The sequence below is a fragment of the Haliotis rufescens genome, unplaced genomic scaffold (assembly GCF_023055435.1).
Source record: "Haliotis rufescens isolate VD_foot unplaced genomic scaffold, xgHalRufe1.0.p SCAF_1, whole genome shotgun sequence".
NCBI lineage: Eukaryota > Metazoa > Mollusca > Gastropoda > Lepetellida > Haliotidae > Haliotis > Haliotis rufescens.
In genome coordinates this window covers 30,185,387-30,199,699 of record NW_025963779.1, presented here as the reverse complement: position 1 = coordinate 30,199,699, position 14,313 = coordinate 30,185,387, and the positions used below count along the sequence as shown (strand labels likewise).

The 14,313-nt window shown below is 43.3% G+C and overlaps 1 protein-coding gene and 1 long non-coding RNA gene across 6 annotated transcripts in view; one reads left to right on the top strand and one right to left on the bottom strand.

Annotated features, from left to right (window-relative positions):
- Positions 1–14,313, bottom strand: part of LOC124114078 (inactive polypeptide N-acetylgalactosaminyltransferase-like protein 5) — a 31,133-nt gene that overhangs the window by 9,354 nt on the left and 7,466 nt on the right. Inside the window, exons 2-6 of one of the 3 annotated variants that reach the window (XM_046474620.2) lie at positions 8,684–8,842; positions 7,814–7,942; positions 3,220–3,696; positions 2,517–2,683; positions 969–1,146 (exon numbers count right to left, since the gene is read on the bottom strand). In XM_046474620.2, coding sequence (XP_046330576.1) covers positions 969–1,146; positions 2,517–2,683; positions 3,220–3,599 — 725 coding nt within the window. In that variant the 5' untranslated portion in view covers positions 3,600–3,696; positions 7,814–7,942; positions 8,684–8,842. The other 2 variants (XM_048394487.1, XM_046474621.2) reach the window with 2 other exon arrangements.
- On the top strand, positions 10,318–12,054 carry LOC125378651. Of its 3 annotated transcripts, none has more exons than XR_007220453.1 (3): positions 10,318–10,559; positions 11,479–11,668; positions 12,021–12,054. It is a non-coding gene; the product is annotated as an uncharacterized LOC125378651 (long non-coding RNA). The 3 variants fall into 3 exon arrangements; XR_007220455.1 differs by lacking the exon at positions 10,318–10,559 and adding an exon at positions 10,874–10,936; XR_007220452.1 differs by lacking the exon at positions 10,318–10,559 and adding an exon at positions 11,106–11,126.

Here is a 14,313-nt window from a genome sequence, read left to right as displayed (position 1 = left end):
GAGGACAACAGGAGTCAAAGGAGGACATGACAGAACGGAGAGGACAACAGGAGTCAAAGGAGGACATGACAGAACGGAGAGGACAACAGGAGTCAAAGGAGGACATGACAGAACGGAGAGGACAACAGGAGTCAAAGGAGGACATGACAGAACGGAGAGGACAACAGGAGTCAAAGGAGGACATGACAGAACGGAGAGGACAACAGGAGTCAAAGGAGGACATGACAGAACGGAGAGGACAACAGGAGTCAAAGGAGGACATGACAGAACGGAGAACACAACAGGAGTCAATGGAGGTCATAAGAGAACGGAGTGTATAACAGGAGTCGATTAACTTGGGGAACGGAGAGGAGCGCGGGCAATACAAATATCACAATGAGCAACAGGTGTCCAAGGAGGAAATGACAGAACGAAGAAGACAAAAGGAAGCCATGGAGGACATCAGAGAACTGAGATGACAACGGGAGTCCAGGGATATGGGGAACAGAGAGAAGACCATGAGTCAGGAGTCCAGAGTCCAGATAAGAAACGGTGAAGATCAAAGCGAACAGAGATATCAAAGGTTTTAATTGTGGATACCAACTAACAAGAACAACCAACCGCAAGGACACCAGCCGACACGGGGTTAATAGAAAGGGGACCCAGTTGGGACTCTTAGGCAGTTTACGTCCCAAATTCTCCGTGGTAGAGGTCAGAGTCGACTACAGTTGGGATCGGAGGTTATAGTGTGTGACCCTGCTGTCTGTGTGCCATCGTCCAAAACGTGGAGGCACGTGATGTTTAAGGCCCGCTTTGCATGTTCTAAAGACGAACATATAGCTGGGAAATAGCTGGACTGCAGGCATAAAACATTCACTCAGAGCGAATGCCCGTGCAATGGGATGACAGAAGGACAAGAGTTTCCGTACATATGAAAAACAGGGACGATGTGGTCTAACAACATCCAGCCTGTCAGGGATATTACTAACCAGTCGATATTGACCTCCATGTGACTGTCAAAGATGACAATAACATCCCCCTCGGCCATCTTGCATCCCATCTGTCTCGCCTTGATCAGGCCCATTCTCCCTGGCATGCGCACGACTCGCACCAGGCCTTCCGGGAACTTTTCGGAAACATATGTACTTAAATTGCCTTTAAGTTCTGCTGAAAACAATAAACAACAACGTCTAGTTTTATTTTATTTTCAGACGCAGTAAGATAAACTCGCCAATACTTATTGATAAGAATTGACTTCAGTATGTTCTTTGTGTTTACGGAATAACACAGTGTGCACACGGCTGTTAAAACGCCAAAAGTCAATTGTTAATTAAAAGCGGCCAAACCCTTTCCATATTCATACACGTCACTGTCAACTCACACATGTCACTGTCAACTAACACGTCAGTCAACTCACATATGTCACTGTCAACTGCCACACGTCACCGTTAACTCACACGTCACTGTCAACTCACACATGTCACTGTCAACTCACACATGTCACTGTCAACTCTAACATGGCACTGTCAACTCACACATATCACTGTCAAATCTAACATGTCACTGCCAACTCACACATATCACTGTCAACTTACACATGTCAATGTTAACTCACACATGTCACGGTCAACTAACACATGTCCCTGTCAACTCACACATGTCACTGTCAACTCACACATGTCACTGTCAACTCACACATATCACTGTCAAATCTAACATGTCACTGTCAACTCACACATATCACTGTCAATTTACACATGTCAATGTCAATTCACACATGTCATTGTGAACTTACACATGTCAATGTTAACTCACACATGTCACGGTCAACTCACACATGTCACTGTCAACTCTAACATGTCACTGTCAACTCACACATATAACTGTCAACTCACACATGTCACTGTCAACTTACACATGTCAATGTCAAGTCACACATGTCACTGTCAACTCACACATATCACTGTCAACTCACACATGTCAATGTCAAATCACACATGTCACTGTCAACTTACACATGTCAATGTTAACTCACACATGTCACCTTCAACTGACACATGTCACTGTCAACTCACAAATGTCAACCGTCAACTGACACATGTCACCTTCAACTCACACATGTCACTGTCAACTAACACATGTCACTGCCAACTCACACATGTCACTGTCAAAACACACATGTCACTGTCAACTCACACATGTCACTGTCAACTCACACATATAACTGTCAACTCACACATGTCACTGTCAACTCACACATGTCAATGTCAAGCCACACATGTCACTGTCAACTCACACACGTAACTGTCAACTAACACATGTCACTGCCAACTCACACATGTCACTGTCAAATCTAACATGTCACTGTCAAATCTAACATGTCACTGTCAACTCACACATATAACTGTCAACTCACACATGTCACTGTCAACTCTCACATATAACTGTCAACTCACACATGTCACTGTCAACTCACACATGTCACTGTCAACACACACATATAACTGTCAACTCACACATGTCAACCGTCAACTCACACATGTCACTGTCGTCGTCCAGCAGCAGGATCTCCTGCAGCAGGTGTCTGGGTGTCCTGTTGATGATGCTGTAGACGGTCCTCAGCAGGATGGAGGGCCACTCGTTGTGGAAGGGAATGATGATGGAGGCGGTGGGGAGATCGTGGTCGTAGGAGAGGCCCTGACATCTACACACACATAATACATAATAATACATGGGGTCCCGTGTAGAAGCAGATATACACGATCCAAGGTGAGGTTGTGTGCAGAGGTCATATAAATATAAGGTTGGAGACATTTCCGAGATCCGACTGTTATTCCAATTTGTAGTTTTGGTATTCATGGATGTAATACAAGGTAAACGAAAAAGGTCGAAAGGATAACTATAATAAATTAGGATTGCTGGGATTCACTTACTACAGACCCGAGAAGATCCAGGGTAGAATAGGTCGACAGGAACCCATTCTTGTCGTAAGAGGCGACGAACGGGATCGGGTGGTCAGGCTCGCTGACTTGGTTCATGCATGTCATCGTATCCCAATTGCGCAGTGGTGTCAATCACTGGATAGTCTGATCCAGACACGATTTTTTACAGAGCACCTTCATACAACTGGAATATTGCTGAGTAGGGCGTTAAACAACAAACAAACATACAAACACTAATAATTATTTATTACCATTAATGTCCATGGCATCGGGTATGGTTATTAAAGAAAACACTTACTCTTTAAACCGTGAGTCCGGCACTATTCTGTTGAGAGGAATTCTGTCACTTGCAAGAGTATTCACTCGATGTTTTTCGAGAACAGTTCGAACCTTCTCCACGTCGTCAGACTCGAACGCTACCCCCCTTCCATTTTCCCCCATTGCTGAGGGGTCGTTCTTTCCATAATTATCAATTAATGGATTTCCAATTTTCAAATCGGCAATCTTTCGAAATTCTTCAGCGCTTACCATACGCCTCTTTAACAGACTTTTCACAACATGAATGTTAGAAATGTTAACCAGTTCCGTCTGTAGACGTCCTCGCATGACATACACTGTCAGAAACACCAGCACCACAAACACGCACGTCACAATGTAGCGCTCAGACAGACGCATCATGCATTGGCTTCCGCACTAAGTCACGTGGAGTCTAGTACACACGCTCGGGCCAATATTCCAATCGTAATGGACAACTTCTGGCTCTGAGACACATCATCTGAAATGCACATAGCAGTACACTATCACCATGACAACACATGTACAGTATGCCAAACTACACTACCGGACAAAAGAAAATACACACCCATGTTTGGTGGTGGCTAAAATTAACCAGATAAGAAATGGTTATTCGATGGTGATGTATGTACTGTAAATCGGGAAATGTTTGTGCCATGAAGTTATTGTGAATGTCTAACACAAACCTTATCTGCGTCTGGAAAGTTTTGCGACACCCTGTTGATGAGATTACGAAAGATCGAAGCTGCTTCTTGATGTGTTATGCTGTGATATGTTATGTTCGATGATGAAATGGTGACTCAGTGTCGGTCTGTGTTCTTTAAACTACACAGTGTAAATACTACACACAGACAAACCATGATTAGATTTAAACTTGATTAGGAATATGGTCAAATCCTTAACGGAATACACATTTGGTGTGCTCTATCTAAACGCATTTACGTCTTAACACATTAAATGAGCTATCGTCTCTCAGCCAGAACACCACCCGAACACATCCCAATACTCTAAACATGTTCAGAATTGAAACACGTTAAAACATGTTTAGATTTTAAACATGTTTCAACATGTTTAGATTTTAAGCATGTTTAAAGTTTAAACATATTCAGAATTTAAACATGTTTTAATAAGTGCATATCACCAGGCAATAAGACAAATACTGATAAAATGTATGATATATAATGAAATTAGATGTGCAAAACAGATTCACATCCATCTGCATAACACATATGCTACCAGGATGTACAACGAACTCGGTACAATATTAACATGTCATTAATAATGTACAACTAAAAAGGTCTCGGTTAATGGTGACTAGGAAACTTGTGACGACAGTAGTCTTTGATTACAAATCAAGATGGTGCAGGTTCGTATTCCGTCGAGGTTTAAATATACTCTTAACAAAAAAAGAAACGCAAGGCGGATAGTGTCGGCCATTAAAGCAAATTTAGCGGACCAAGAGGTGCAAAATGAAGAGGTTGAATGTGTTGTAGTGTCAGTGACAAATTTCCCAGATCAGAATGATCAGAACAAGGACATGCAAACCATAAGTCGGGAAACACATACGATTCGGAAAAACGCACCCAATGCATTAACAAAAGGGCCATTGAGCTGCACGTACTGCAACTTCAGCAGCGCCATGAACGGTATTAAAGTGCGTGGTTTTGATTGCCTGGCATCTGCGTCAATCGAACAGTGACAGTTCAACAACATGCCAAGATTAACAGAAGTGCAAAGAAACAACGCCATAGGTCGACTGCAAACAGGGGAATCCCGATCAGCTAAAGTGGACAGGTTTGGTGGGGGTAGCGTTATGGTGTGGGCGGCTATCTCTCATCATGGCAGGACAGGTTTGGTTTGGACAATCTTACGGCTCAACTATACATCACTGAAATTCTCCTACTACACGTCCTCCCAATTGTAGCCAACGGCAACGGTGTATTCCAGCAGGAAACGTTCGACCGCATACAGCACGGATCACACGAGCCTATTTACACAACAAGAACGTTGAAGTTCTGGCCGGGCCCTCCAGATCCCCGGATCTGAACCCGATAGAGCACCTGTTGGATGAATTGGATAGACGGCTACGTGGACGTCAACCACAACCCCAGACGTTGCAGCAGTTGGCTTATGCGTTGCAGACCGAGTGGGTTACCATTCCCCAGGACGTCATTCGCATTCTCGTCTCATCCATGGGCCGGAGATGTCAACACTTGGGTCAAAACAGATCAACACTTGGGTGAAACTGATCCACAATTGTGTGACAACTGATCCACAATTGTGTGAAAACTGATCAACAATTGGGTCAAAACAGATAAACAATTTAGCCAAAACAGATCAACAACTGTGTCAAATTAAACCAACTATTGGGTCAATACAGATCAACAATTGGGCCAAAACAGAGCCCCAATTGGGTGAAAACTGATCAACAATTAGGTTAAAACAGATCCACAATTGGGTCAAAACAGATAAACAATTGGGTTAAAATGCGCCACAGCAGTGAAAGCATCCCAACTGCGGAGAAACATCTGAAGTTGTAAAATGTACTGATTTAAATATGCGTATCAATACGACATATCATGGTGTATTGATTGTTTAAGATCCATGGAGGTTGGAGTTGATATAGAGCCTGTTAAATACTTGCCTGCGCGCCATTCAACTGCGGTATCAACACGACACCAACGCCTTTCAAACTAGATCATTTTTTCACTCAGCTCCAGTTGTGGGACTCTCTTTCTTGCAGCAGTAAACATTTTTTAGAACATGGCTACAGTGCAATTTACACGACACGAAGAAACAGTATTTCTCCAGTCAGTAATGCTAGGTAATGTATAACATGAAGTCCATACGTCAAACGTTTCAAATTTACATATAATCTTGTCGCCGAATTTACACAAATCAAGGTTTCTTTCGTTATCATTTCCAAAAAAAATTAACAGAACCGACGCTTAGTCAGCAGTCAAAGAATACTCCTATATGATTTTAATTCGTTATATAAAATTTGATTTAAAAACTTTTTGAAATTGAAAAAGAATTCGCATACAGTTAACTACGGTTATAACGAACTCAAAGGGACCACTAATTCTAGTTCGTTATAACCGTAGTTCGTTATAAGCATATATACAGCATATATACAACCAATGGGCGGGACTACAAATAAGTTCGTTATATCGGTCAGTTCGTTATAAGCGTGTTCGATATAACCGTAGTTTACTGTAATATAAAATTGCTTATGGATATCTTAGACATCTCAATTTTGAAAATCCATAATTTGCTTTTTTCGGCACAAATTTACAATATTTCAAGCTTGCGGGCACGTGGTTGCAAATTCATTTCTTTCCCCAGTCTTTCATTGAAACAATGTTTTTTTACACATAATTACGCAACCACAGATTACTTTTACAAACTGCTGCAGGAATTAGTGGTAAAATAGACATCAAATTTAACAACAGTTCTTTTAATTTGCAACTACATAAAAAAAATCGCTGTGCTTTGTTTTACCCCTTAGTTTTAAAAGTAGATAGCAAAGACTTAAAGTATGAAAACATTCGTGGTAATAAGACCTATAAATGTTCAAAGTCCTGTTACGTTAATTGCGTCATATCTGACCGCGTGTAAATTACTTAAAGCCACACAGAATCTACCCTTAACATATGGTACAATGAAATGAACAATCATCAATGCATTTGGTATTGTCATACTTGTATCACTGGAACTGGTCCGTCCAACCAGGAAGGGGGTAGTCTAGGTATATCGATGATTTTATATCGTCCAATAACCATCAAATAGGCCAAGCCAAATCCCTTCCACTGAAACCGATTCGTGGTCTAGTAGATAGAGTGTCTGTCCGGAGAGCGGAAGGTCGGTGGTTCGATCCCCTGCCGCGTCATACTAATAGACGTTAAAAGATGGAACCCTGTCTGGTGATCGGCATTAAGGGGCAAAAACAATGACTGGTCAGCTCGGGGTCAGGATACTGTGTCTGAGTGGGATATTCATGATAAACTGCGGCATGGTATCTCAGTGGGCTGGCACAATAAAATCGGCTGTAACACACACACACACACACACACACACACACACACACACACAGACACAGACACAGACACACACACACACACACACACACACACACACACACACACAGACACACACACACAGACACACACAGACACACACACAGACACACACACACACACACACACACACACACACACACACACACACACACACACACACACACACGTTGCTATATAAGTGCAATAATCTTGAACGCGACGCTAAACCCCATTGCAACTCACCTCACCTCACCTCTTCATTGGCAGTTAACAGATCGGGGTGTTTGAGAATCGGTTCTGTGTCAGTGAGCAGAGTGGCTGCAGAGAGGCTGCAGAGAGGCTGCAGGGTGTCTGTTCTCTCCCGGTAAACAGATCAGAGAGTTTGGGAGTCTACCGTTGTTTTATAAACGGATCGCAGTGCATTTAAGTCCACTGTTTCAAAAAAATAGTCCGTAGTGTTTGTTAATCAGTATTTATCAATCATATATAACTTCGGACCTAAGATCAAAGTTTGCTTCAGAAACATTTTCATATACGTACTGTTGAACCTGCTAGAATAGTTCAGAAAGTTGTCCAGTTCTTATCCATGGCATGGCTTCTCTCCCTTCCCCGATAACGCCGCCTAGACAGGTGTCGGGTCCCACAACACTACAGGTAACACGTGGGTGTCTGAAGGTAACAAACAGGTCGAAGATTACTATTCTAACTGTGGTCATGTCATATCTAAACAACATGATGTGTAATCATAAAGTCATTCTTGCAGTAGCTCACACTAGAGTAGGGGCGGTCGGGTAGCCTAGTGGATAAAGCGTTCGCTCGTCACGCCGAAGACTCGGGTTCGATTCCCGACATGGGTACAATGTGTGAAGCCCATTTCTGGTGTCCCCCGCCGTGATATTGCTGGAATAGTGCTAAAAGCGGCGTAAAGTCGTACTCGCCCAGCCTAGAGTATTTCACACACCGAGATTACAGTAGAGAGAACACCGAGTCAGAACATCAGAATACACAGCTGTGGTGTTCGTCACTGCTTGTCCTTATTTTACATATGATATGTGACCGCCTCCGTGGTCTAGGGGTAGAGCGTCCGCCCGGAGAGCGGAAGGTCCGGGGTTCGATCCCCGACCGCGTCATACCAAAAGACGTTAAAAGATGGTACTTGTTGTTACCCTGTCTGGCGCTCGGCATTAAGGGGCTAAAACAAGGACTGGTCGGCTCAGGGTCAGTATACTGTGTCTGAGTGGGGTATTCATGTTAAACTGCGGCATGGTATCTCAGTGAGCTAGCACTATAAATCGGCATCAGTCCGGACTAGTACAAGCAGCCACACAAACACACACACGTGCATGCACGTCGCTATATAAGTGCAATAATCTTGGATGCGACGTTAAACCCCATTTCACCTCACCTCACGTCACATATGATATGTCTATTTTAGTTCACTATTAGTTCACTAATAGTGGAAGTAGTAGTAGTGGTGGTGGTGGTTGTCGTAGTAGTAGTCATTCTAGCAGGTGTTCGGTTTTGAGCTCCACACTATCTCTGCATGTGAAAAAACCGTTTTGTGCAGAACTGGAAAATAAGAATGTGTTCATATTGAGTGAATAGAGAAATATGCACGTTAACAACAAAACAGAAGTTAAAGTGGTTTCAAAAATGTATATCTTTCTTAACAAAATGATTATAAAATATAAAGTAATAAAATATTATTCTTTCTCTCATGAACCTGTATGTTCACATGAGAAAACATACATATGAAGACACATTCCTAAACATTGTTCATGGTTGGCTACAACAAGATAAGCTTTCCTCCCACATTAAGCTGACACGCCGCGATATAACTGGAACTGTTAAAAGCGGCGTTAAACCCAACTCACTCACTCACTACAACAAGGTAAGACTATTGCAGGTGTCAGCAGCTTAAAAAGGATATACGTAAAAAAGCGTATTAATAGTAAACAACCCGTCCTCTCACAGAATTACGTATCTGGGTTGTAGTGTCTTGTTTGTTTGTTTGTTGTTTAACGCCCCACTCAGCAATATTCCAGTTATATGACGACGGTCTGTAATAATCGAGTCAGGACCAGACAATCCAGTGATTGACATCATGAGCATCGATCCACGCAATTGGGTTACGATGATATGTATGAACCAAGTCAGCGAGCCTGACCACCCGATCCCGTTAGTCGCCATTTACGACAAGCATAGTCGCTTTTTACAGAAAGCATGGGTTGCTGAAGACCTATTCTACCCCGGATCTTCACGGGTCTATCTGGGTTGTAATCGTATGGTATTGAACTAATGTCGTAATTAGTCAGATATCATTTATCGGTTTTGATGGTGAATAATATGATGAAAGATGGCCATCTTTTGAAAATGGCCTTTGAACACCTGACGACGCATATGATTTTAAATGTAGTTCTGAATACCGTTTGCTGCACACTTTTCACAGGTGAAAAGTCTAGTTGCTGAAACATATACAATTAATTAACTAGATAGACAAAGCATCTACGACGAGATTATACTACAGCATAAGACATCATACTTACCGAGAGGGGCGGTGGGGTAGCCTAGTGGTCAAAGCTTCGCTCGTCACGCCAAAGACCTGGGTTCAATTCCCCGCAGTGGTACAATGTTTGAAGCCCATTTCTGGTGTTCTCCGCCATGATATTGCTGGAATATTGCTAAAACCGGTCTAAAACCATACTCAGTCACTCTTGCTTACCGATGAAAAGTCTGTCGACATATATGTCACGATACATAGACATAGTGTTGGCTTCTGTTGCTTTGCTGTGGAAATGAGAGGGCGTTCCGCGTGTCTCCAATGTGGATACAGTCCCGTGTCGTTGTACGGCATTGGTGAATAGCGTCTCGCCAGGTGAGGTTGGGTATGACGCTTCGGTTCCAGGTCACTTCATCTAAAATCTACCCTCATTGCATGAACACTTTGCTGTAGACCGCACCCATTTGATCTAATTCTCCAGTTGATGAATACTTTTTAAGCATTATTGACTCGACAATGACGAATGTTCTGTAGCAGTGCCATTCATCCCTTTAGCAAACGGCGGTTGACCTACTTATCATGGAGGCTCTAGATGTAAAGTCAACAGAGAGATGAATGCGATCTGTATTGGGGATTACTGGGAAAGGCATGCAATAGTACAATCCAGAGCACTGGTGATAGGCTCTTGAAGGTTGGATAGCTGATTTTTGCCTTCCGCCATCACCACATCTATATCATAAGGACGTAAAGGGTACCACTTAGACCACTGATGATAGGCTCTTGAAGGTTGGATAGCTGATCTTTGCCTTCCGCCATCACCACATGTATATCATCAGGACGTGAAGGGTACCACTTAGACCACTGGTGATAGGGTCTTGAAGATTGGATAGCTGATCTTTGCCTTCCGCCATCACCACATTTATATCATCAGGACGTAAAGGGTACCACTTAGATCACCGGTGATAGGCTCTTGAAGATTGGATAGCTGATCTTTGCCTTCTGCCATCACATGTATATCATCAGGACGTAAAGGGTATCACTTAGACCACTGATGATAGGCTCTTGAAGGTTGGATAGCAGATCTTTGCCTTCCGCCATCACCACATCTATATCATCAGGACGTAAATGGTACCACTTAGACCACTGGTGATAGGCTCTTGAAGGTTGGATAGCTGATCTTTCCCTTCTGCCATCACCACATCTATATCATCAGGACGTAAAGGGTACCACTTAGACCACTGATGATAGGCTCTTGAAGGTTGGATAGCTGATCTTTGCCTTCTGCCATCACCACATCTATATCATCAGGACGTAAAGGGTACCACTTAGACCACTGATGATAGGCTCTTGAAGGTTGGATAGCAGATCTTTGCCTTCCGCCATCACCACATCTATATCATCAGGACGTAAATGGTACCACTTAGACCACTGGTGATAGGCTCTTGAAGGTTGGATAGCTGATCTTTCCCTTCTGCCATCACCACATCTATATCATCAGGACGTAAAGGGTACCACTTAGACCACTGATGATAGGCTCTTGAAGCTTGGATAGCTGACATTTGCCTTCTGCCATCATCACATCCAAATGATCTGGGTGCCTTTGTACAAAACACCCTTAGCGCTACGACTGTCGTAAGTCTATGTTAAGGTATGGGAGTTACAATCACCTAAGCGCTAAGATCGTTTTGTAAAACGGCTCTTGGAGGTTGGATAGCTGATCTTTGCCTTCTGCCATCACCACATCTATATCATCAGGACGTAAAAGGTACCACTTAGACCACTGATGATAGGCTCTTGAAGGTTGGATAGCTGATCTTTGCCTTCTGCCATCACCACATCTATATCATCAGAACGTAAAGGGTACCACTTAGACCACTGATGATAGGCTCTTGAAGGTTGGATAGCAGATCTTTGCCTTCCGCCATCACCACATCTATATCATCAGGACGTCAAAGGTACCACTTAGACCACTGGTGATAGGCTCTTGAAGGTTGGATAGCTGATCTTTCCCTTCTGCCATCACCACATCTATATCATCAGGACGTAAAGGGTACCACTTAGACCACTGATGATAGGCTCTTGAAGCTTGGATAGCTGACATTTGCCTTCTGCCATCATCACATCCAAATGATCTGGGTGCCTTTGTACAAAACACCCTTAGCGCTACGACTGTCGTAAGTCTATGTTAAGGTATGGGAGTTACAATCACCTAAGCGCTAAGATCGTTTTGTAAAACGGCTCTTGGAGGTTGGATAGCTGATCTTTGCCTTCTGCCATCACCACATCTATATCATCAGGACGTAAAAGGTACCACTTAGACAACTGGTGATAGGCTCTTGAAGGTTGGATAGCAGATCTTTGCCTTCCGCCATCACCACATCTATATCATCAGGACATAGAGGGTACCACTTAGACCACTGATGATAGGCTCTTGAAGGTTGGATAGCTGATCTTTGTCTCCGCCATCACCACATCTATATCATCAGGACGTAAAGGGTATCACTTAGACCACTGATGATAGGCTCTTGAAGATTGGATAGCTGATCTTTGCCTTCTGCCATCACCACATCTATATCATCAGGACGTAAAGGGTACCACTTAGACCACTGATGATAGGCTCTTGAAGGTTGGATAGCTGATCTTTGCCTTCTGCCATCACCACATGTATATCATCAGGACGTAAAGGGTACCACTTAGACAACTGGTGATAGGCTCTTGAAGGCTGAATAGCTGATCTTTGCCTTCTGCCATCACCACATTTATATCATCAGGACGTATAGGGTACCACTTAGATCACCGGTGATAGGCTCTTGAAGATTGGATAGCTGATCTTTGCCTTCTGCCATCACCACATTTATATCATCAGGACGTAAAGGGTACCACTTAGATCACCGGTGATAGGCTCTTGAAGATTGGATAGATGATCTTTGCCTTCTGCCATCACATGTATATCATCAGGACGTAAAGGGTACCACTTAGACCACTGATGATAGGCTCTTGAAGATTGGACAGCTGATTTTTGCCTTCTGCCATCAACACATCTATATCATCAGGACGTAAAGGGTATCACTTAGACCACTGGTGATAGGCTCTTGAAGGTTGGATAGCTGATCTTTGCCTTCCGCCATCACCACATCTATATCATCAGGACGTTAATGGTACCACTTAGACCACTGGTGATAGGCTCTTGAAGGTTGGATAGCAGATCTTTGCCTTCTACCATCACCACATCTATATCATCAGGACGTGAAGGGTACCACTTAGACCACTGGTGATAGGCTCTTGAAGGCTGGATAGCTGATCTCTGCCTTCTGCCATCACCACATGTATATCATCAGGACGTAAAGGGTACCACTTAGACCACTGGTGATAGGCTCTTGAAGATTGGATAGCTGATCTTTGCCTTCTGCCATCACCACATTTATATCATCAGGACGTAAAGGGTACCATTTAGATCACCGGTGATAGGCTCTTAAAGGTTGGAAAGCTGATCTTAGCCTTCTGCCATCACCACATCTATATCATCAGGACGTAAAAGGTACCACTTAGACCACTGGTGATAGGCTCTTGAAGGTTGGATAGCTGATCTTTGCCTTCCGCCATCACCACATCTATATCATCAGGACGTAAAGGGTACCACTTAGACCACTGATGATAGGCTCTTAAAGGTTGGATAGCTGATCTTTGCCTTCTGCCATCACCACATCTATATCATTAGGACGTAAAGGGTACCACTTAGACCACTGGTGATAGGCTCTTGAAGTTTGGATAGCTGACATTTGCCTTCTGCCATCACCACATCCAAATGATCTGGGTGCCTTTGTACAAAACACCCTTAGCGCTACGACTGTCGTAAGTCTATGTTAAGGTATGGGAGTTACAATCACCTAAGCGCTAAGATCGTTTTGTAAAACGGCTCTTGGAGGTTGGATAGCTGATCTTTGCCTTCTGCCATCACCACATCTATATCATCAGGACGTAAAAGGTACCACTTAGACAACTGGTGATAGGCTCTTGAAGGTTGGATAGCAGATCTTTGCCTTCCGCCATCACCACATCTATATCATCAGGACATAGAGGGTACCACTTAGACCACTGATGATAGGCTCTTGAAGGTTGGATAGCTGATCTTTGTCTCCGCCATCACCACATCTATATCATCAGGACGTAAAGGGTATCACTTAGACCACTGATGATAGGCTCTTGAAGATTGGATAGCTGATCTTTGCCTTCTGCCATCACCACATCTATATCATCAGGACGTAAAGGGTACCACTTAGACCACTGATGATAGGCTCTTGAAGGTTGGATAGCTGATCTTTGCCTTCTGCCATCACCACATGTATATCATCAGGACGTAAAGGGTACCACTTAGACAACTGGTGATAGGCTCTTGAAGGCTGAATAGCTGATCTTTGCCTTCTGCCATCACCACATTTATATCATCAGGACGTATAGGGTACCACTTAGATCACCGGTGATAGGCTCTTGAAGATTGGATAGCTGATCTTTGCCTTCTGCCATCACCACATTTATATCA